This window comes from Macaca nemestrina, chromosome 6, assembly GCF_043159975.1.
Source record: "Macaca nemestrina isolate mMacNem1 chromosome 6, mMacNem.hap1, whole genome shotgun sequence".
In the NCBI taxonomy this organism is placed as follows: Eukaryota; Metazoa; Chordata; class Mammalia; order Primates; family Cercopithecidae; genus Macaca; species Macaca nemestrina.
In genome coordinates this window covers 170,971,194-170,994,506 of record NC_092130.1, presented here as the reverse complement: position 1 = coordinate 170,994,506, position 23,313 = coordinate 170,971,194, and the positions used below count along the sequence as shown (strand labels likewise).

The following is a 23,313-nucleotide window of genomic DNA, read 5'->3' as shown; positions in this document are numbered from 1 at the left end:
AGTCAGATGACCCAAATTTAATTTCACCTGTGTAGATATGTACCTTTCAATTCAACCAACAAAAGATACAATAAAAAGTTCCTGTTTTTCGCAGCCTCCCATCTAGGCAGATGAGAGGTGGGGTCCAGGACAGGCAGACACATGTCAGGTTGTGAGAAATGCTGTAGCACAAACAAAACGATACAGGCATACAAGAGAGGTGGAGAAAAAGACTGATTCCAACAATAGGACCAGTAAGGTGTTGGCAGAGAGAATATTTGAGCTGGAGCCAAAAGCAGCAAGCCTTGGAGCCACGGTGTGGAAGGCAGGGAAAGCCTTTCTGGAGCACAGAATGAGAGAGAAACAGGAAGGCAGAGAGAGAAACAGGAAGGCAGAGAGAGAAACAGGAAGACAGGCCTCTGAACGCCAGGCTCAGTGTGTATTTTATTCTAGGCGCACTGTGATGAAACTTTCTGAGCAACATCACTATAATATTTGTGTTTTTAAGAAAGGCAACACAGGGGCAATGAGTCTCTTGATGAAATCGTTCTATTTTCTGTCCCAAGTTTTCATGCCTGCAAGTCTTGCAACGTCACAAACATTTGCATGGGGAAATCAAGATCCGTACCCACTGCTGGAGCTCTGGAAGCAGTTACTATGTACATCCAGTATAGGAGTACATCCAACATAGGACTACATTGCTAGCTCCATTCAGCAAAAACAATTCATTCCTTTCTGAGATGGAGTCTCACTCTGTCGTCCAGGCCGGAGTGCAGTAGCACAATCACAGCTCACCACAGCCTTGACCTCTCAGGGTCAAGCAATCCTCCCACTTCAGCCTCCCAAGTAGCTGGGACTACAGGCACATGCCACCACACCCAACTAATTTTTTCAATTTTTTTTTTAAAGACAAGGTCTCCCTATGTTGCCCAAGCTGGTCTCAAACTCCTGGGCTCAAGCAATTCTCTCGCCTCAGCCTCCCAAAGTGCCTCCATGCCAGGCCCTGTATTGATTCTTACCAGTGAAAATCAGGCCCTGAATATTCAAAACTAAAATCAAGACTCTTTCTACAAATCCTGCTAACGGAACGTGTTCAGACTCCCAGACTATCCAATATACATAAATGGCAAGAACTTCCTGTCAGGTGTTCTTTGGAACAAGGAGCCATTCTATTAAATAATGGCGGCAGTGGCCACTGGCTAGTTTCTTTGAGCACTTAGTAGGAGTCCATCCTTGAAAATCAAACACAGGATGAGGTTAACTTCTACTGTGTCTAGGCCCTGCTTGCTTATTGACTTCTAATATTGGTCAAAAACTTCAATTTTCAGTGGCAGCTTTGCATCAGCTGAAGCTACAGGCAGTGACAGACGTACAATAAGGTACCCAAGGTTCTTATCCAAGTTCAAGCCAAAAGAAAAAGGTCAGGAAGAGAGAAGGAGCCTGTTTGGAATAGTAACCAGCCACATGTCTAAAGTGGGCTTATATCGGAATGTCACAACTTGTAAGGACTGTTCATTGTGCACTTGTATATGCATACCTGTTTAATAACTACAACATATGTTATGTCCCTTTAGCATATATTCTTATGTCCTTACAAAGTCTTTCTTATACTAGTCTAATGTCATTTGTGTCCTTTTGACATACATGAGCTATTGATACTAGGAAAAATCCCCTCTTGCTCCCCAGTATTTTGACAGGAAATAAACTACATAGAGGATGCCATAAGACATTCTATTTTTCACAACAATCGAATGAGCCAAATGAATTGCAGAAGCCACCATTTTTAATGAGGAAACACTGAATTGCCAAAGCTAACGTGAAATAACGTGTCCTTGAAGATGTCTAGCGCGTTTAAGTATGCCAAGCATTAAGAGTTAACTGATCACCAACCATCCAATGACAAAATCAGTCCTCCCTGTTTTGTTTTGGAGACAGAATCTCGCTCTGTCGCCCACGATGGAGTGCAGTGGTGGATTATAGCTCACTGTAAACTGAACTCCTGGGCTCCACCCATCCTCCTGCCTCAGCCCCCAGAGTAGGTGGGAACACAGGCGCCAAGTCAGTTCTTGACTTTCAGGCCAGGGTCAAATGTTATAGTGCATGTATCCATTTCAACATTTACTGAGTACCTAATAAAGTCTGGGAATAATACAACTTTATTAGCTAAGTCCCTGCCTATGGCAGTAGCGGAGAAGTAAGGTTGGAACCCCTCAACAAATAAATCTAAACCTATCAAATACTAAGTCATGATCTTGGAGGGCGCACGGGAAGGCAGCATAAGAGATTCAGAGGACAGCTGCGGTTACCTAGATCTTTCTGAGGCAGCATAATACAGGGCTTAAGAGTGGGACCCACAGGGCACTGCGGTTGCTCATGCCCAGCACTTCGGAAGACCTAGACGTGCACATCACTTGAGGTCAGGGGTTCGAGACCAGCCTAGCCACTATGGCAAAACGCCGTCTCTACTAAAAATACAAAAGTTAGCGAGCTTGGTGACCTGTGCCTGTAGTCCCAGATGCCTAAGAGGCTGAGGCACGAGAATCGCTTGAATCCGGGAAGCGGAGGCTGCAGTGAGCCAAGACCGCGCCACTGCACTCCAGCCTGGGCTAGTCTTGTCTCCAGAAAAAAAGAGTGTGGCACCCATTGCATCAGGCTGTGCAACTCTGTTTCTTACTAGCTGTAAAACCGTGGCAAGTTACTGGGCCATTTGTGCAAAATGTTAATTGATTTACCAACGCTTAAACACAGCTTGCTAAGGGCCAGGCACCGTTCTCCTTGAATCTCACAGCAGCCCTGTAAGGTAGGCACTACTGTTACCACCGTCACTTTGCAAACAAGGAAACCGAGGGACAAAGAAGTTAAGGGATTTCCCCAAAGCCACAGCTAGAAGAGCGGCAGAACTGCGATTCCAATCCATCAGTGTGCCTCCACTATCCCTATTCCTTAACATCGTGCTAAAGGCTGAGTCACTTGCCCTAAGGAGCCCACAACAGTCTCTGGCAGAGAGGAATTCGCACCGGGAAACGCGCCCGCCGCCAACGATCCCCAGAACCGGCGCGGGCACGGCGCGGCAGCCACAAGCTCTGGGTACCGAACGCCAGGCTGGAGGCCAGGGCAGCCACCCGCCCGGCCACCGGCTGGACAGTGGAGACCTCAGCTGACCGCGAGCCCCCGGCCCGCCCGCACCCCTTCTCACGCCCACAGGAGCCCGCCACGCCTTTCCCGCCTCACCTCCTCCTCCCTCCATCGCGAGATTTCCAAGTGGTTTTGGAGGGGGCGGGGGAGGGGAAAGGAAATGGGTCCTACCATCTTCTCGGAGCCGGAGTTGGAAGAAATCTTTAAGTCAATGAATTCCTCCTCGGTACCCACTATCAGAAACTCTCAATGGTAAAATTTTAAAAACTGACAGATTCAATCTGCTCTTGGCTTGTGTGTCCTAAGATTTCCACTAAGTGTCTTCAAATCTCCCCCCACGGCTTCCTGGATAATAGAAGTTCCCTAAGGCCGCCGATTCCAGAAGATACTGTCTGGCGTGAAATTAGTCTCAGTTAAAATATAAGTCCCGCGCGTCCTGTGCTGCGCGTGCGCAAGCTTTTGGGTCCTCCCGCGAGAGAAAAGTGCGTTCTCGCTTCCGTAGCGGTCTCCGCCGGTTGGGGTAAAGTAACTCCGGCTGCTCCACCATGGCGTCTATGGGGACCCTCGCCTTCGATGAATATGGGCGCCCTTTTCTCATCATCAAGGATCAGGACCGCAAGTCCCGTCTTATGGGACTTGAGGCCCTTAAGGTAATGGCACAGGGACCTGTTCGCGGTGGGCTGAGGGGAGGCGGCCGAGGCCGTGGCTCTGCGCCTGCGCGAGCTTAGGAGCCGCTGTGCCATGTGCTCCCCGGAAAGGTCGAGAATCCCCGTCTCCCGGCAGTCTCCGGCCGCGCACCCGGCTTACTGAGCTCGGGAGAGGCTAGCGCCTAATCCTGGGCTCGGAATGTGGGGGCCAGCCAGGCTGGGCCGCCAGCGCCCTTCGGAGCTGGGCGGGGCCGCTCAGTCCGGTCGCCCGCGGGAGCGAAGCGGGACCGCCTCCCTGCCCGGCCCCTCCAGCCTGACGGCCGCGTGGGGCTGCGCTCCTGTGGGAAGGCGCCGGGGAGATGCTCCGTCACCTGTTGGTTAAGGCGCTGCTGCTTAACCCTGCGCTGGTCCACCCGCAACGGCCCTTCCGTATTCTTTGTCACTCGTAAAGGTGTGGTCACTTACAGGGTATTTCATTTCTGAGTGCTTTTTTGCCCACCCTTGAGGAAAAATAGCGAAGAGTGAAAAACGGACGCACAAAACCGTAATGCAAGGCGGTGTGCGGTGAGAAGGACAGCTATGGAGAGAGTTCTGATAAGCGTAGTGCTGGAGGACAGCGTTAGATCAGGGGTGAGAGCATTCTAGGGAGAGGAAACGTAGAAGTAAAGGCTTGGGCAAGAATGCGCATGGCACGTTGTAGAGTGGAAGAGCCACCCGGTTTTAATGGAGCACGGAGGCTATTGAATGCCCAGAATGGAAAATACGACGTTATCCTTGGGGAAGAAGGGGAGCCACTGAGGGGGTTTTGAGCAGAATTTAAGTAGAGCTGCACTTCAGGCAGCAACGCTTGAGATGGACCAAAGGGAATAAGGAAGCCCACAGGGGTTAAAGAAGCCAGGGCAGGGGTGCAGGTAAGAAAGGGTCATCTGAGCACCAGATGTTGACAGAAAATGCAGAGGAAGGGACACTCCGAGAGGGCCTTCAGGGTTTGTTATAAAGTGAATTCCTAATGGACCGTTCCACCAGGTCTCAGGTGTCCCTGTTCACTTAATGTCTTGGAGGTTGACTTACGCAAAGTTAGAAACAATACAGTTCCCCCATGGACTCTTTGTTTGACTTAGCGCAAGTTACACAACGTCTTGGAACCTCCTTTTCCAGTGGAGGTGATACGTCTCCATAAAGCTGAAGACTTGACAGTGATATTCAATGGAGTGACTTAGAGGGGCTGCACAGTGGGTGATCTATGGCAGGCACTCAGTATTTGTTTCCTTTCTAGAAAGAAAAAAGTTTCAAGCTACTTGTATTATGTATCCTGTTTTATTTTTCACTTACAGGGACCTGCAGGGAAAGTAACATCCAGTACACACACGCAGTATAACAACATATCTAAAGCTATAGGTTGTTTTGCATCAGCCATTTTGTTCTAACTGCATGCATTTGTGCCCAGAGGTCTCACACTCTGAGATAGTTGTTATTTTTCCAAAACTGGGGACTTGGGCCCAGAGCAGTTGAGAAATTGTTCTAAAGAGCAATTGCAAGCAAAGATCAGCACCATGGTTCAAGGCCACCTCTCGGAGTCAAAGCCAGTGGTCTAGAGCAGCATTCTCAAGCTTGACATTATTGACATTCGAGGTCAGATCATTCTTTGCCGTGGGAGCTCATTTGGACAGTAACGTGGGTGTTTAAATCTCTTTGGATGCTGTGGGTAGGCATCCTTTGAGTGTTGAGGCTCAGCAGTGTAGGGATATACACTTGCTTCCTGACCTCATAAAACGTCCAGCTAACTTGAAGAACCAAAATATATAGAAATTGAAGGCAACAGTGAAAGAAATGTATGGGCCTTGACTTGAACGTTTTGATGGTAATGGTCACGATTCTTCTCTGGTCATTTAGAGCCTTAAAGGTAATACGTATTTTGTTGAGATTCTTCAGTTGTTTAACACTTAACTGTATAATATTTCACCTTTAAAATGCAGGCATTGACCAGGCGCAGTGGCTCAGGCCTATAATCCCAGCACTTTGGGAGGCTGAGGTGGGTGGATCACAGGATCAGGAGTTCGAGACCGGCCTGACCAACATGGTGAAACCCCGTCTCTACTAAAAATACAAAAATTAGCCGGGTGTAGTGGCATGCACCTGTAATCCCAGCTGCTTAGGAGGCTGAGGCAGAAGAATCGCTGGAACCTGGGAGGCGGAGGTTGCAGTGAGCCAAGATCATGCCACTGCACTCCAGCCTGGGTGACAGAGCAGGACTCTGTCTCAAATAAAGAAAAAAAAAGTGCAGGCATTAGTTGGCTTAGGAAGGAATCATATTCTAAAACCGTATAATCTAAAACAGAGCAGGCTAAGTTTCCAGGCCAGCCAGCATAATTCTGTTTTGTCCATAATATGTATTATGGTTTGATGTTTAGACTCTTCCCTCTGGAAACACACAGAACTAGCAGAAGGAAGAAAAAGGTTTTTTCCACTTTACCGTGCGGTAGAGCAAAATATATCTCGGGATTTCGGGATCTCTCCTATTTGCCAAATTCTTTACATCCTTTTCTTTCTGCCTCTTGCTTTCTCCTAAAAAAATAATAATAATAATAATTTCACTCAATTTGGTAGCTAAATGTGGGAAAAAAAAAAAAAAACAGGTAACTTTTTTATTATCACTTTGACAGCTACTTCACCTTCCTTAAGAGGGCCAGTTGCGGGCCGGGCGCGGTGGCTCACGCCTGTAATCCCAACACTTTGGGCGGCCAAGGCGGGTGGATCACCTGAGGTCAGGAGTTCAAGACCAGCCTGGCCAACATGGCAAAATCCTGTCTCTACTAAAAATACAAAAAAAAAAAAAAAAATGAGCCAGGTGTGATGGCGCATGCCTGTAATCCCAGCTACTGGGGGGCTGAGGCAGGAGCGTCGCTTAAGCCTGGGAGGCGGAGGTTGCAGTGAGCCAAGATCACGCCACTGCACTACAGCCTGGGCAACAGAGCAAGACTCCGTCTCAAAAAAAAAAAAAAAAAAAAAAAAGCCAGTCACTAACTTTGATCTATAAATATAATTATTGGGATTTCAGGTGGGTGGAGGAAGATTTTTAAAGCAAGAACATTTTTTCTTTTTATTTTGTAATGGGGTCTCATCATGTTTCCCAGGCTGATCTCAAACTCCTGGCCTCAAGCAATCCTGCCTCAGCCTCCCAAGTAGGTGGGGTTACAGGTTCTAGCCACCGCACCCAGCTCAAAAGATTATAACTCTGCAGTAAATCCAGTAAATCATAGTGTGACAATGAGGTGTTGTATGTTTACAGTTGGACTGTTTCTCATGAGTACAGGCCCCTTCTTATCTGCAGATGTGGAACCCACAGATATAGAAGCCTGGATGCAAGGGACTTGAGCATCTGTAAATTTTGGTGTCCTCAGGGGCTCCTGGAACCAGTTCCCCATGGATGCTCAGGGATGACTGTTTCACAGTGATCTTGCAAGGCCTGTAAGGTCATGGTCATACTGTCCCTGTTCTCAGCTGTAAATGAGCTGGTAAAAGAATCTGTCTCATTAATGTGTTGAAAATTCAGTGAGATAACACAAAGCACTGAGTTCTTTTTCTTTTATATAAGAATTGCTTATTAAAGCTGGAGTTATAAATGTTATAATACTTAGACCTGTCTGTTGCCCCTTAAATGTAGAAGCTTCTAGAAAACAGAAACTAAATCGTAAGTGATTTTTAATCATCAGATGTGTGCTTTTAACCATTGAAATTGTATGTAACAGTGTTTGCTTTTTCTGTTTGTTTCATTAGTCTCATATAATGGCAGCAAAGGCTGTAGCAAATACAATGAGAACGTCACTTGGACCAAATGGTAAGAGTCCACCATTCCATGTTTTTAGCCAAAGATTTAAATCATAAAACTGTCAATACAAACCTCTCTACAGAAAGGTGGAGTATTGAGGGCAGCATCTTACTTCTTTAACACAGCGAAAATTTTGTAGTGTATCTCAGGTTTCTCAAACATGGTTATAATCGCGTGTAGTTTTAGGTCGGGCCTTTTTTTTTTTAACACGTTTAATATCATTTCATTAGCATTTTCCAAATCATAGTTGTCTTGAGATTAATACCATACTTAATGATGCTCCATAATTTTTTGCCATTTGTGTTAGCCAATCTTAAAATGCCTTCACGCAGCTATTATTTTGTGTATGTTGAAATATTTGCATATAATAAATTGCATAGATAAGAGCTGGGTGCAGAGGTCTTTTTTTATAGTTTGTGATATTGGTTGCCAGTTGTTTGCCCAAAGCCTACTAAATGTTGTCTTTTTAGGGCTTGATAAGATGATGGTGGATAAGGATGGCGATGTGACTGTAACTAATGACGGGGCCACCATCTTAAGCATGATGGATGTTGATCATCAGATTGCCAAGCTGATGGTGGAACTGTCCAAGTCTCAGGATGATGAAATTGGAGATGGAACCACAGGAGTGGTTGGTAAGAAAAGACAAAACATCCTTCCTTTCTCATTTAAGAGATGTCATTTAAGACTACAGGGCTAACATGCCTGCCGAGATTGTTGTCTCTGAATCAGAGCCTGAGGAGACAGACAAATCCAAGGTGAAGAACACGCTACAAAACAAATGCCCAGGACCGTCAAAACTGACAGTGTTAAAAAAGAATAGAAAGAGGCCTGGGGATTGTTAGGCAAGGAGAAATCTGCAATGATTGATTGGGCGCTGATTTTGTTTGTCTTTTAAGCTCTAAAGGAGGTTTGGGAAAAGTAGAGGAATTTGATTATGGATCATGTACTACAATGCTGAGTTTCCTGAGCGTGACCACTGTATTGCATATGTGTAGGAGAATACCCTTATTCTCGGCTGTTTGCCTCAATACTTAGGAGTAACATGTCATGGTTTCTGCAACTAATTCTCAAATAGCTGAACAGAAACAGTTTGTACATGTAGAGAAAATGTGGCAAAATGTTAATAAGTAAACTGGTACTCATTTTAGTATTGTACCTTGTTTTTTGTAGATTTGAAATCTTTAAAAAGTTGGGGAAATTGAAGACAAAATATCAGTAAAGTTCTTTTCTGCAGATGAAATTTGAATTCATTCATTCAGCAAATATTTACTGGATACCATTGTATGCCAGGCACTGTTCTTGGTGCGCTTGGAGAGCAGTAGATTTAAACAGAATTCATCTATGTGACCCTAAAATGAGGAGAAAGGAGGATGGGGGTGGGGGGAATAAATAATAAACAAATGTTTTAGTCTTATCACCAGGATGAATTTCACTGAATAGACCTTGGCGCATGAAACATAATAGCTTTTTACCTCTTAGAAAAATGTTCTTTTTACATTATATTCTTTAGTTACATTGTTTACATCACTGAGGGTTGAATGTTCGTCTATAAGGGGACATGTGTCCTATTAGACCTTTGCTAGAACCAAAACAAGAGGCTTTCTTTTAAAAATAGATAGCTTCTGCCTCTAAGATGACTTCCAGCTTAATTCTGGAAGCTTTTTCTTTCCATGACAGCATCTAACTTGTGCTGATTATACTAAAAGTGAAGTTTTGTTGTTTTCCTAAACTGATTGTCTGCTGGTTTGTTTGCAGTCCTGGCTGGTGCCTTGTTAGAAGAAGCGGAGCAATTGCTAGACCGTGGCATTCACCCAATCAGAATAGCTGATGGCTATGAGCAGGCTGCCCGCGTTGCTATTGAACACCTGGACAAGATCAGTGATAGCGTCCTTGTTGACATAAAGGACACCGAACCCCTGATTCAGACAGCAAAAACCACGCTGGGCTCCAAAGTGTACGTTTTGGTAGACGATACGATCACACATTTGTAGAGGCAGCTTGTTTGCCGTCTCTTAAAGGCAGCACAAAATGACCACTGGTGGATTTGTGTTGATTTTATGATTTCTTTCAGTTACTTGGTTTTGCTTTGTTTTTATTGTAGATGTAGATACATGCATTTTGTATTGTAGTTGAGAACTGAGTTTCTAAGTTCATGCATAAATCCCCTTGACAATATTTGCAAAATGTAGTTATTTTAATTTAGTAGAATAGATTGTGTTAAAAATCAGTCAGGGCTGGGTGCAGTGGCTCCTACTTGTAATCTTAGCACTTTAGGAGGCCAAAGCAGTAGCCTGCTTGAGCTCAGGAATTCAAGACCAGCCAGGGCAATATAGTGGGACCCCATTGCTACAAAACATAAAAAACCAGCCAGGCATGATAGTGCACTCCAGAGGCTAAGGTGAGAGGTTGAGGCACAGCAAGCCATGATCATGCCACTGCACTTCAGTTTGAGCAACAGAGCGAGACCCTGTCTCCAAAAAAAACTAGAAAGGGTCCTACCTGGAGCATATGTGAATTTTCTTTTTTTTTTTTTTTTTTTTTTTTTGAGACGGAGTCTTGCTCTGTCGCCCAGGCTGGAGTGCAGTGGCGCGATCTCCACTCACTGCAAGCTCCACTTCCCGGGTTCACCATTCTCCTGCCTCAGCCTCCCGTGTAGCTGGGACTACAGGAGCCCACCACCGCGCCCGGCTTATTTTTTTTTTTTTTAAATACATTTTTAGTAGAGACGGGGTTTCACCTGTTAGCCAGGATGGTCTCGATCTCCTGACCTCGTGATCCGCCCGTCTTGGCCTCCCAAAGTGCTGGGATTACAGGCGTGAGCCACTGCGCCCGGCCAGGATATGTGAATTTTCATAACACTTTCTATAATTTCTTTGCTGGGGAGCCACTGGGGGGGGGGGGGTTCCCCTTTTTATTCGGCAAATTGCCGATCCAAAATTATGATTTAGTAAAGAGAGTCTTGAAAGTGACTTGTCTCTGGCGTTTTCAGTGTTTGCATACTACCCATTTGCCAGGCTTACTGCCGGGTCTTTTGGGCACTGAGACACAGGTCTCCCCCCAGGAGACTCTAGGCAACCTCAACCAAGGGGTGCACTGATAATGAACCACGACAAAGACTTGAGGTCTGTTGCCATAATGTAACAAAAATCCAGTGTAAGCTGCTTTATGGCATTATATTAAGTCAGTGAGGTTTTCAATTGTGTGCTTGTGGTGGTTTTAGCAAAAAGGAAGGAGGGGTCTTCTCAACTCAGAGTAGTCAGAAAAAATGTAGGAAAAGTGTCTGCTTCTGTTGCCTTTTCCCCTGAGCAAAGCCTGTGTTAAGGCAGAAGCCTTCAGCAGTGCTTGCTGTCCTCCTGTAACCACAGATCTCAGCAGAGACTAGCTCCCTAGGCAAGAGTGAGTACTCTACGGGTAGCCTTTGTCATAAGTGTAATACTATTTTCTCATGAAAGGAGGACAGCATCATTACTTGAAGTGTACAAATCTATTTTCTTGTTGCTTTATAAGTTGGCCCTGTTCTGTTTACGAGTATTAAGTTGTCTACTTAAGATAAAACGTTTACTTTCATGGTTCTCTTTTATAGATAATCTACGATTTCAGACATTATTTCAAGTGCTAGGTTTCCCTAGTTGTTTTTCTTGACTCTAAAATGAATTTATTGAGCAGTCTATTCACATGTTTGAAAGCTTTCAAAAAGGTAACATCCTTCATCTGTAATGGATGTTGTGGTGAATTCTTAGAAAGTGAGCAGCCCTGTCCAGTCCTTTCACCTCCCGATTAGTGCTACGCTTCATTGATATAAGACTGACTTTTCCTGAGTGATTACTTACCTTTCTCATTCTGTTCTGAACTTGTGAAATAGTAACAGTATTCTGTAGAAGTCGTGCATTCTAAGACCTTAGTTCATGCCAGACTACAGTGGTTTCTTGAGTACATTCATAATGGAAGGCAATAGTAAATTTCAGAGTTAGCGAAAATAAAGATGTGATTTTTTCCCATGTAAGTATACGGTCCTCTTTGGGGCTCATGGATCACAGGTTAAGAATCTCTGCCCCAGCCTGTTGAAAATGCAGGTTGAGATGGCATTCCCTTTTAGAAGACTCAAAATATTTGATTTATATCTTTGAGTAACATTGTATCATGTGGCCTGCTTTGGTTGTAGTAGTTGTGAAACCAGTGAAGTTTGTTTTGTGGTGTTTTCATCAGGGTCAACAGTTGTCACCGACAGATGGCTGAGATTGCTGTGAATGCCGTCCTCACTGTAGCAGATATGGAGCGGAGAGATGTTGACTTTGAGCTTATCAAAGTAGAAGGCAAAGTGGGCGGCAGGCTGGAGGACACTAAATTGATTAAGGGCGTGATTGTGGACAAGGATTTCAGTCACCCACAGATGCCGAAAGTAAGCCATTGCATTTCACAGCTTTGCACTGTTGGTTAACTCTTAATTCCACCAATTAAAATGTCTTTATGTTCCCCCATAGAAAGTGGAAGATGCTAAGATTGCAATTCTCACATGTCCATTTGAACCACCCAAACCAAAAACAAAGCATAAGCTGGATGTGACGTCTGTTGAAGATTATAAAGCCCTTCAGAAATACGAAAAGGAGAAATTTGAAGAGATGATTCAACAAGTAAGACTTACCAGAGTCCTCAGTGGAATTTAAACTCCCAAAGGGTACAGTTAGTTAGGTTTGGTTAGTAAATATGTGTAGTCTTCCTTCAGTTCTAAAACATACACAGGAAAAAAACAAATCACATAGAAAAGCATAAACAGGGAAGAATGCTGATTTTGTCTTAAAATGGTAGCATGTTCAGGCTGGGTGTGGTGGCTCACACCTGTAATCCCAGCACTTTGGGAGGCGAAGGCAGGCTGATCATGAGGTCATCAAGACCATCCTGGCTAACACGGTGAAACCGCATCTCTACTAAAAATGCAAAAAATTAGCCAGGCGTGGTGGCAGGCACCTATAGTCCCAGCTACTCAGGAGGCTGAGAAAGGTGAATCGCTTGAACCCAAGAGGCAGAGGTTGCAGCAAGCTGAGATCGCACCATTACACTCCAGCCTGGGTGACAGACTGAGACTCTGTCTCAAAAGGTAGTATGTTCAGGGTCCTGAAAGAAGTGACCCTGTTAACTAAAGCCATGTTTTCAGTTGTACATATTATATTTGCTCTCCTGGACAAATTTAATGTAGCTTACCTTAAGATTTCTGACTATACATTTTAGACAAGAGTTAATGAGTAACTGGAGTTAAACCAGAATGCACTTACAGTAATCCCAATTCTTTGCTCGGTTAAGTCTAGTTTGGGTTCATGAATACCTTAGCATAGGTGTGCTTTCTCTCTGACCTACCAACTCCTCTTTGGGGGCTGTGTCCTTGGGAGTTGAAAACACCGGTACTCAAGAAGACAGGAACATGTTGGTTAGAGCATTATTTATCATAGCAAACCAACTAGAGACGATTTTCATGTCTGTTCCTGGGAAAGTCAATGTACTTACTCATTGATGATACAGTTCTTTGTGCCTACGACGTACCAGGCTCTGTTGTAGGCACTAAAGGTACAGCAGGGAATGAAGCCAAGCTCGTGTTCTTGAGGCACAAATAGGGGAAAGATGGGTACAGCTCCATTACAGACACTGGTCAGAGACGTGACCTGTAAGGAAAGGCCAACATTGAGTGAGAGCAGCGCCCCTAGGGGAGGAGCATTCCAGGCTGAGGACAGAAGGGGATGCTGTTGAGCCAGGAACGTGTTGGCTTCTACAAGGAACAGCCACCCTCAGGGATTGGAGCATGCTGGCAGGAGCTTATGCATAAAAGGCCATCAGTGGTCATGAGAATGGTGGCTCAGCTGCGCTGGCAGGTCAGAGATAAACTGAGAGGCCAGGGATGTTACTGGATCATGCTGGTGAGGCGCAGGTTGCTGAGAATGAGAAAGGAAGGGGGATGGGGCTAGATGCTAAAAATGTTCAAGAATGAGAGGCAGGGACCCAAAGAGGAACATTGTAGGTGACTGAGGAGCAAGAAGGACCCGTCTCCTGTTTTGAGCACATGAGAGGGAAAGCAGCTGCCATCTGAGGAGGGTTGCAGGTGCAGGCTGGTTTTCAGGGGTTGTATAAGGAGGCTGCTGTTCTGGACTGAGTTCAGAGGGTCAGGGAAGGAAGAGAGGGAGAGCCAGGCAGTAGCAGGTGGTCTGGGAGGCCTGATGGAGACAGGTAGGTGAGAGTTGCGGGGCATGGCGTGGCAGTCCCAGGTGAGCACCAGAGGTGGGGTGGGCAGCCGGATCGTAGCCCTCCTATTTGGGAAAAGTCACTTTGCCCTTTGCAGGTCGGGGTGAGGGTGCTCCTTACAGGAAGCAGGGTCGCCTCTGTGGGCACCTGATTTAGTTTGTATCTGTGGATCCACTGAGGATTGTCCATCCAGGTGAGATGGGCAGGTTGCAAGTGGTTCACAACATTGTGTGTTTAAAACATACTCAGATGAAACTACTCCGTAGGTATTGGTGACAGGACAGAGCTGTTAGCCATTTCCCCCGTGGTTGGGAAGGGTATTAGCTTTGTTTGTTGACATTTCTGTTGACTTCGCATCGTTTTAACAATAGGGTTCAGCATGAATTACTGCTTGTGGTTTTTAAAGCATCTTTAGACAATGAGGTGATCCCCATTGATAAAATACTCACTATTTAGAATTTGGAACTGACAGAAAAGTGGACACTTGTCTATTTCCTTCTTTCTCTTTCCTTTGGTTTTGTGTTCAAGTGCACATGCCTTACACACAATTGTGCCTCTCCTTTTTTCAAACATTATAGCGAAGAATAAATACCCACTTTCTCTTAATACAATTGCGGTGTTTCTTTTCCCAGATTAAAGAGACTGGTGCTAACCTAGCAATTTGTCAGTGGGGTTTTGATGATGAAGCAAATCACTTACTTCTTCAGAACAACTTGCCTGCGGTTCGCTGGGTAGGAGGACCTGAAATTGAGGTAGGTTGCTCCACATGAAGAGACTTTGAGATGTAGGGGTTCACCTTATGTGTTGAGGGGTGTTTTGATAGCCCTGCCTTAAATAACTGCATCATACCAAGGCTGGGAGATGAGGGGAGGGTGAGCTGGGAGAGAGGAAAGCGCTGGAATCTTTGTTACTGTTTGGTTAACAGTGCTGTGTGTTTCTGGTGTTCCCTGGCATTTTGAAATTATCTCCCTGTGTTGTCTCACTTGGCCCTATCGTTGACTTACTAAGGCTGGAAGACCTGGTCTCATCCAGATACTAACAGCAGTCCCGGGCAATGCTGCCTTGGTGGTTCTCACTGCAGCACAGTGCAAGGAACATGCAGGCTGGGTTCCCAGAGAGGGAGGGCTGCACAGAGGGGAGATGAGGGCATGAGCTTAGGGGACAGGCGCAGGGTGATAGATCCAGGCAGCACCAAAGCCCCAGATCAAGACGCCCAGCTCCTCAAGAGCCTTGTTACGTAACAAGGTGCTTTGGGTTGAACTGAAGATGTTTTGGTCAAAGTGGGGCAGCAATTCTAGTGAACAAGGGGGTCTTAGATCAAGTTTTGCTCATTTGTGCCCGGTTTTGAAAGTTAACTTCACCAGTACTGTCTTCATCCTTCTCCCTGACCACCCCGATTAGCTGATTGCCATCGCTACAGGAGGTCGCATCGTCCCCAGGTTCTCAGAGCTCACAGCCGAGAAGCTGGGCTTTGCTGGTCTTGTACAGGAGATCTCATTTGGGACAACTAAGGATAAAATGCTGGTCATCGAGCAGTGTAAGAACTCCAGAGCTGTAACCATTTTTATTAGAGGAGGAAATAAGATGGTGAGAATTCAACTATTCGTCCTATACTATTGCTTATTTTGCTTCATGGTCTGGTTTTTTTGTCTGTATATATTTAACAGAGACACAGTCACCCTAAGAAAAATAATCATGTTTCTCAAACAGTGATGTATCATGGTTAATTTCACGAGGCACATTTGCCTTTCTGCTGTCCTTATAGTGTACAATATACACTATGAGATTTTTATATCTTTTTAAATACTTAAACACAGTTTAAATATTCGAGTCTTGGATTTTAGAATGTTGGGTACAATTACCTTAGGGGTTGGTTAAACTGCTAGTCCTAGCAACATAAGATTCATTTTAATAACAAATTACAATATGGTATTCCCAAGGATGACTTACATCTGTCCCTAAGGTAGAAAAAGGGAACCCAAGTGAATAACCATCGACGATCTCTGTTCTTTGAGAATGAGTTGTAGCACATTGTGATAAATCTTTGCGAGGTTTGTCGGTTTTTGACTCTTGCTTAACCGTGTATCCTAGAATGAGTCACTGGCCACCTCTGCCTCTTGAATTTTATTAACTACGTTACAGGAAGGAAAGATAGAAAGATACAGATCATCCGATAGTGGAGGCCATCTAACTATTAGAGCACAGCCTGTCTGTCTTTAAAAAGGTGCCAGATACTTGCCTCTAAATTGAATAGATCTTGATCACATTAATTTAGGCAAAGCTGTTTTCCTTAGATCATTGAGGAGGCGAAACGATCCCTTCACGATGCATTGTGTGTCATCCGGAACCTCATCCGTGATAATCGTGTGGTGTATGGAGGAGGGGCTGCTGAGATATCCTGTGCCCTGGCAGTTAGCCAAGAGGCGGATAAGGTAAGGGATATGTGCAGACTTAGTGAAAGACTTGGGCCTCGCCGACAGTGGAGGCTCTGAGGCTGCAGAACAGCGAGGTGCTGGATGCAAAACGAACAAAAGCATCGTGAGCTGTGTGTAGGTGACAGGTGTTTTAATCTAAGTTAATTCCCATGTTCCTGTATTCAGATTCAGGTTACCATAAACTAGCATTTCTCAGCTGTTTTCAGCCAGTTCATTCTTAAAATAATAAATCTCTGGTCTTTTAATGTTATGTGAAATTCAAAATTAGTAGTATAACTTAAAGATAAGTCGTAAAAGCTGCTGTATTTTGAGACATCTCTCATGTATGTATACCCTCTGCCCGTATTCTGTAGTGACATTATAATATTCTGATAGATACAAAAATAGAGACAGCCTATTCTTTTTTATTTTTTATTTAAGTTCTAGGGTACATGTGCACACCGTGCAGGTTTGTTACATGTGTGTACTTGTGCCATGTTGGTGTGAGAGACAGCCTATTCTTCAAAGTCTTTGTGAGCTGACTTTTCCAAGTATGTGATGCAGTGTGTTTTCAGGGTGCTGCTGGGTTGTTTTGTTTTGCCAAGTGCACTTACCATACCTCCGCACCTTTCCAGTGCCCCACTTTAGAACAGTACGCCATGAGAGCGTTTGCCGACGCGCTGGAGGTCATCCCCATGGCCCTCTCTGAAAACAGTGGCATGAATCCCATCCAGACGATGACCGAAGTCCGAGCCAGACAGGTGAAGGAGATGAACCCTGCTCTTGGCATCGACTGTTTGCACAAGGGGACAAATGGTGAGGAGCTGTCACACCTCTGCGTGCGGTGTCTGATTTAAACTGAATAATCATCCACTGTGTGTACTGTGAGATGGTGGTATCTTTTTAAATATGTAAAGCCACTTCAGGTGTTCAAATCCTGGATTTTAGAATGTTTGATTGATTGCCATAGGAATTGGTTAGACTACTAGACCTAGCAACATAAGACTCATTTTAATAACAGTAAACTACATACGGTACTATCACCAAAGATGACTTAGGTTTTAATCTCTGGTTTTGGGGAAGTAATGCCATATTGCTGTTTTTACACAAATGTCTGTCAGTGGACAGCGTATAAAACAGCTCTGAAGTGGGCTTTAGTTCACAGGTCACTGTGTGGTTAATCCAGCACACTGGAGTGTTTTCTAAATGTAATACTATAACCTCTGTAGCCCAGCTCCCAAAAAGATATGGTGACTGTAGCTTGTTGAAACAGTGGTCCCAGGCATTTCTGTACTGAATCAGGCCATGTCTGTAATCCATCCACAGAATGTGACAGTTTGTTTTTGCTTAAAAGTATAGGTGGTACATTCTGCTTTCCATGCTCATATCCCAAGAGTTTCAATAATAGCAACTCTTTGTGAGGCAAATATTTAATGTTTCTAACTTGAATGCTTGGTTGTGCTCAAATTTAGCATTTCTAGGGCCGGGCTCAGTGATTCATGCCTGTAATCCCAGCACTTCAGGACGCCAAGCTGGGTGGATCACCTGAGGTCAGGAGTTTGACACCAGCCTGACCAACATGGTGAAACAGCATCTCTACTAAAAATATAAAAATTAGCTGGGCCTGGTAGCGGATGCCTGTAATTCCAGCTACTCAGGAGGCTGAGGCAGGAGAATCGCTTGAGCCCGGGAGGCAGAGGTTGCAGTGAGCCGAGATCACACTATTATACTCCAACCTGGGTGACACCTGTCTCCAAAAAAAAATTAGCATTTCTAGATCTTTCTTGGAAATATCTTACATTTCAGCTATGGTCGGATTCACTTACTTTAGATTTCCTAAGTTAGGGTATGGTTACTTTGTGGGATAAGATGTTACTGAAAAATTTCACCCTGTAGCTAGTCATTGAAGAAAGCCCTCTCTCAACAGCTCTCTCTACCAGGTTCGAGTTCCAGAGTGTCCTTGGAAATAATGAAATTACATTCATCTGAACATGAAATAGAACTGAAATTAGTGGCCTCCTGCTTGGCTTCCAGGAGCTTGTATTTCTTTAGTCTTACTGTGATTCCATAAACCAGAAAGTCAGAGCTTGTTATTGATAGTTTATTGTATGCTATTTTAGGATAATCAATTTCCTTGTATTTTTCAGATATGAAGCAACAGCATGTCATAGAAACCTTGATTGGCAAAAAGCAACAGATATCTCTTGCAACACAAATGGTTAGAATGATTTTGAAGATTGATGACATTCGTAAGCCTGGAGAATCTGAAGAATGAAGACATTGAGAATACTATGTAGTAAGATCCACTTCTCTGATTAAGTAAATGGATGTGTTGTGATGTGTCTACAGTTATTTATTGTTACATCCTTTTCCAGACACTGTAGATGCTATAATAAAAATAGCTATTTGGTAACCATAGTTTCACTTGTTCAAAGCCGTGTAATTGGGGTACTATCTCAACATGCTTTTGTATTCATTGTATTAAAAGAATCTGTTTAAACAACCTTTATCTTCTCTTCAGGTTTAAGAAACATTTATTGTAACAGTAATTAAATGCTGCCTTAATTGGAGGGGTTTGGGTGGATTTTTTTTCCCCCTCAAAATAAGCTGTAGGGACTATTTTAACAGCTTAAACATGAGCTCTCAAGATGCACTTTCGTATTGAGAGGAATATGGGCTTGATCCTCTTCCTATCTAAATGGGTGGGCCCTTTGTAGAGGGTCCACCACAGAATTACGGGATGCCTTAAGTGCTGTTACTAGGTTGCTCACAGCCTAACCGAGGATATTGTTTAGAGCTGATGGAGACCCATGTGAGCCTTTGCTTTCCTCTGGCCCTGGCCCCACCCTGAACACAGCTCATGTGCAGAATCAGAAGCAGCATGTGCAGAGCTGACCACCAGCACAGGCTTAGGGCAGTTCAGAACCCACTTGTTTTCCTATCAGGGACACGGCAAGTGGAGGTTAAAGTAAATTACAGGAAATAAGGGAGAAATCTTGCAGTTACCATGTTCAGATAGAGTGACTGAAATTAATTGTGCTTACTAAAGTAGTACTAGCTAACAGTGTTGGGCCAAGACGTGCTCTGAGAACTCTACACAACCCAGTGAGGCAGATACCCTTTCCTACTGCTCACATCTTACAGGTGAGTACTAATAATTTGCCAGCATCTCACCACCAGCAAGTAGTAGGGCCAGTTCAATCCCAGGCAGTCTGACCCCAGAGTGGCCCAGCTCATCCCCTACCCCATTCTGCTATTTGCTTGTGATTCTCTAGATTTTCTAAAATAGTGTTTCTTAAAGAGCATCATGATGATAAAGCTCAACGTGATGAACTTTATCACTAGTTATGCCACCTTAACTAGTCAGATTCCCTAGAATTAGGAAGTGGTAACTCTTGTCTAAATTTGCTTAAGTGATTAATTTGGGTTACCCTCTCATGTGAACCTGGAAATTTCCCAGTCGTAACTATTGGGTCATTGTGTTTTCTCTGTACATTCATGCATTGGATGTTTTGCTAAATAACTCCTGTGGATTTAGGAATGTGTGCTAATAATTGCATTCTTCCTAATTTTCACGTTTATATGGAACTAGGCAGTTAAGTATTGAAAGCGTTAAACTGAGTTTATTTACAAGGACTAATTCTAGCCTACAGAGAACATACGGCAGCCTTCTTTGGACCAGAGTCTTATCCGAGGGGTCTGTGGTTGTATCAGAAGAGCCACTAAACCAATCCCCCTTTCCAAAATTGAACCTCACAGACATTCCTGGTGGTTTTTTGTGGTTGAGAAACTGGTCAATGAACAGAGAAACTTAGAGATGTTTTACAAGCCTTTCATGTTTTTTTTTTTTTTTTGAGACGGAGTCTCGCTCTGTAGCCCAGGCTGGAGTGCAGTGGCCGGATCTCAGCTCACTGCAAGCTCCGCCTCCCGGGTTCACGCCATTCTCCGGCCTCAGCCTCCCGAGTAGCTGGGACTACAGGCGCCTGCCACCTCGCCCGGCTAGTTTTTTGTATTTCTTAGTAGAGACGGGGTTTCACCGTGTTAGCCAGGATGGTCTCGATCTCCTGACCTCGTGATCCGCCCGTCTCGGCCTCCCAAAGTGCTGGGATTACAGGCTTGAGCCACCGCACCCGGCAAGCCTTTCATGTTTAATGAGTTTCATTTGTTGATTTGTACTAAACCTCTTCCAGGTGATGTATTTTATCTTTCACATTCCAAATCACTCAAGTTTGATTTTGCTGGTACTTTGGCCACACCCTCTCCTTCCCCATGTGGAGCAAAAGCAACTTAGGGTGCTTGACCCAAAGGCTGGATTCCCATGTAAGTCCCCATGTTTTACTGCTGGTTCCCAATTTCTACACGTGCTGGATTCATTGGAGGTTTGTTCAATGTCGTGTTTTTAATTTCAGCCTACTCAATCTCCATGTGGGGGTGGTTCCAGGATGTCCTGCAGGTACCAAATTTCATGGATGCTCAAGTCCCTGATAAAAATAGTGTGGTATTTGCACATAACATACATCCTCCTGTATACTTTAAATCATCTCATTATTCATAATACCTAAGGTAAATGATATGTAAATATACTGTATTTAGGAAGTAATGACAAGAAAAATCTACATGTTCAGTACAGATGCAATATTTTTCCCTGAGTGTTCTCAACCTGAGGTTGGTTGAATTCAGATGAGGGTCAGCTCTGTAAGCAGCTGCTGTGAAGCACAAATGCCACTGGGAGGGCTGAGAGGCCCATCTTTCTTTTACATGGGACTGAATTTCTTGAATCTCATTTTCTTTCTGTAGGTGAAACAGCTGCAACAGATTAGGGGTTGGGGGGCCAGAGGAAGGTGACATGGTAGTAATTGACTAATTTGTAAGCATGGAGAAGTTTCTCCAACGTAGTTGTTTCTTGCAGGCAGCCTTGGCAGGACGGGGTCATCTAAAAGCACCAGAAAAGTGGGGACCAAAGGCAAATGCCCGAGAAAGTGTTGCAGGGCAGGAAAAGTGGGGAAAACTGGACAAAGTAGTAAAGATGTAAATGTGTGTGCCCTATCACTGCTCTAAACGGTTTATGTACATTAAAACTGGTTTTCAAAGTCTGCTCCGTGGATCCCTCGGGGTCCAGGGCCCTTTCAAGGGGCCCACGAGGTCAGATGTATTTTCCTACAGTAAACTTACTGCCTTTTTCACTGTGTTGACATTTGCACTGATGGTGCAAAAGCAATGACCATTAAAACCACAGCTTAGTGTGAGTCAGGCAGCGGCATCATACGCTTTCTTTTTTTTTTTTTTTTTGAGACGGAGTCTCGCTCTGTCACCCGGGCTGGAGTGCAGTGGCCGGATCTCAGCTCACTGCAAGCTCCGTCTCCCGGGTTCACGCCATTCTCCTGCCTCAGCCTCCCGAGTAGCTGGGACTACAGGCGCCCGCCACCTCGCCCGGCTAGCTTTTTGTATTTTTTAGTAGAGACGGGGTTTCACTGTGTTAGCCAGGATGGTCTCGATCATACACTTTCAAAAAGAAAATCATTTTTTTGGCCAGGCGCAGTGGCTCACGCCTGTCATCCCAGCACTTCGGGAGGCTGAGGCAAGAGGATCACTCTAGCCCAGGAGTTAAGAGACCAGCCTGGGCAACGTAGACCCTGTCTCTACCAAAAATAAGTTAGCTGGGCCTGGTGGCATGCTCGTGTGGTCCCAGCTACTTGGGAGACTAAAAGTGGGAGGATCCTTTTGAGCCCAGGAGGTTGAGGGTGCAGTGAGCCATGATCACACCACTACAATCCAGCCTGAATGACAGAGCAAGACACTTTCTCAATAATAAAGGATGAATCTTTGACGTTGCATAATGAAATGTGTCAACAACTGGAAGATCTGCTCACCAGACCAATATTTGCCAAATATGCACATGATGTTACAGTGTCATGCACAGGTATAAGACCTTTTCAAAATGCAAGATGGACCAGTGTGACAGAAGAAAGTGTATTTAGTCTATCACTTGCTTGGTTTTGGTGTAATATTGAAGAATATCCAGTTTTGTGAAAGGCAATTAAAATACTACTCTTTTCCAACTACATATCTGTGTGGCCAGATCTTTATATTCCAGAACATGCTGTGGCTAGGCACAGTGGGTCATGCCTGTAACCCCAGCACTTTGGGAGGCTGAGGCAGGAGTATCGCTTGAGCCTAGGAGTTCGAGACCAGTCTGGGCAACAAAGTGAGACTCTGTCTCTACAAAAAAAAAATTTAATTAGCAGGGTGTGGGGATGTGTGCCTATAGTCTTACCTACTTGGGAAGCTGAGGCAGGAGGATCCCTTGAGCCCAGGGGTTTGAGGCTGCAGTGAGCCATGACCATGCTGTTACTTGCGTTGAATCTGTAGGGGTCTGCAACAGCCTCAGTTCTCACCTCCTCAGAAGAAAGAATTCGACTGAGGAGCGTAATGCAGAAGGAGAGACCAAGGCAAGTTTTAGAACAGGAGTGAAGGTTGGTTAAAAAGCTTTAGGCCAGGTGCAGTGGCTCACACCTTTAATCCCAGCACTTTGGGAGGCCAAGGTGGGCGGATCACTTGAGATTAGGAGTTTGAAACCAGCCTGGCCAACATGGTGAAACCCTGTCTCTACTAAAAACGCAAAAAAATTAGCCGGGCGTAGTGGCAGGAGCCTGTAATCCCAGCTATTCGGGAGGCTGAGGCAAGAGAATCGCTTGAACCAGGGAGGCAGAGGTTGCAGTGAACCGAGATCACGTCGCTACACCCCAGCCTGGGTGACAGAGGAAGACTCCGTCTCAAAAACTAAAACTAAAAATAAGCTTCAGAGCAGGAATGAAAGAAAAGTGTACTTGGAGGAGGACCAAGCAGGCAACGAGAGAGCCAATGAGGGCTGGGCCTTTAAACTTGCAGTTTTATATGTTGGCGTACTTCCAGGATCCTGTGTTACTTCTCCCCTGATTATGCCCCTGGCGAGGGCTGTCGCATGCGCAGTGGCCTGCCTGCACTTGGGAGAGGAGCAGGGCAGTGTGTTTAGTAAACACACTGAGTTCTACACATGTTCACTTGAGGCCTTCTTCCCTTACCAGTCTAGCATTCCGGT

At 44.8% G+C, this 23,313-nt stretch overlaps 2 protein-coding genes across 6 annotated transcripts in view; one reads left to right on the top strand and one right to left on the bottom strand.

Moving 5' to 3' along the window:
• ATPSCKMT (ATP synthase c subunit lysine N-methyltransferase) overlaps positions 1 to 3,236 on the bottom strand; it is a 203,522-nt gene extending 200,286 nt beyond the window's left edge. For all 5 annotated transcript variants that reach the window (XM_071099098.1, XM_071099100.1, XM_071099101.1 and 2 more), the window contains exon 1: positions 3,211 to 3,236. In XM_071099098.1, coding sequence (XP_070955199.1) covers positions 3,211 to 3,226 — 16 coding nt within the window. In that variant the 5' untranslated portion in view covers positions 3,227 to 3,236. The remainder of the gene's footprint in view (positions 1 to 3,210) is intronic.
• A 347-nt stretch (positions 3,237 to 3,583) lies between these two features.
• On the top strand, positions 3,584 to 18,653 carry LOC105489493 (chaperonin containing TCP1 subunit 5). The gene is made up of 11 exons (XM_011754316.3): positions 3,584 to 3,764; positions 7,539 to 7,599; positions 8,061 to 8,225; positions 9,349 to 9,547; positions 11,800 to 11,992; positions 12,075 to 12,224; positions 14,454 to 14,573; positions 15,223 to 15,408; positions 16,116 to 16,253; positions 16,871 to 17,051; positions 18,383 to 18,653. Exons 1-11 carry the CDS (start codon positions 3,660 to 3,662, stop codon positions 18,508 to 18,510), a joined length of 1,626 nt encoding a protein of 541 aa, XP_011752618.1. The 5' UTR covers positions 3,584 to 3,659; the 3' UTR covers positions 18,511 to 18,653.
• The last annotated feature ends 4,660 nt before the right edge of the window (positions 18,654 to 23,313 follow it).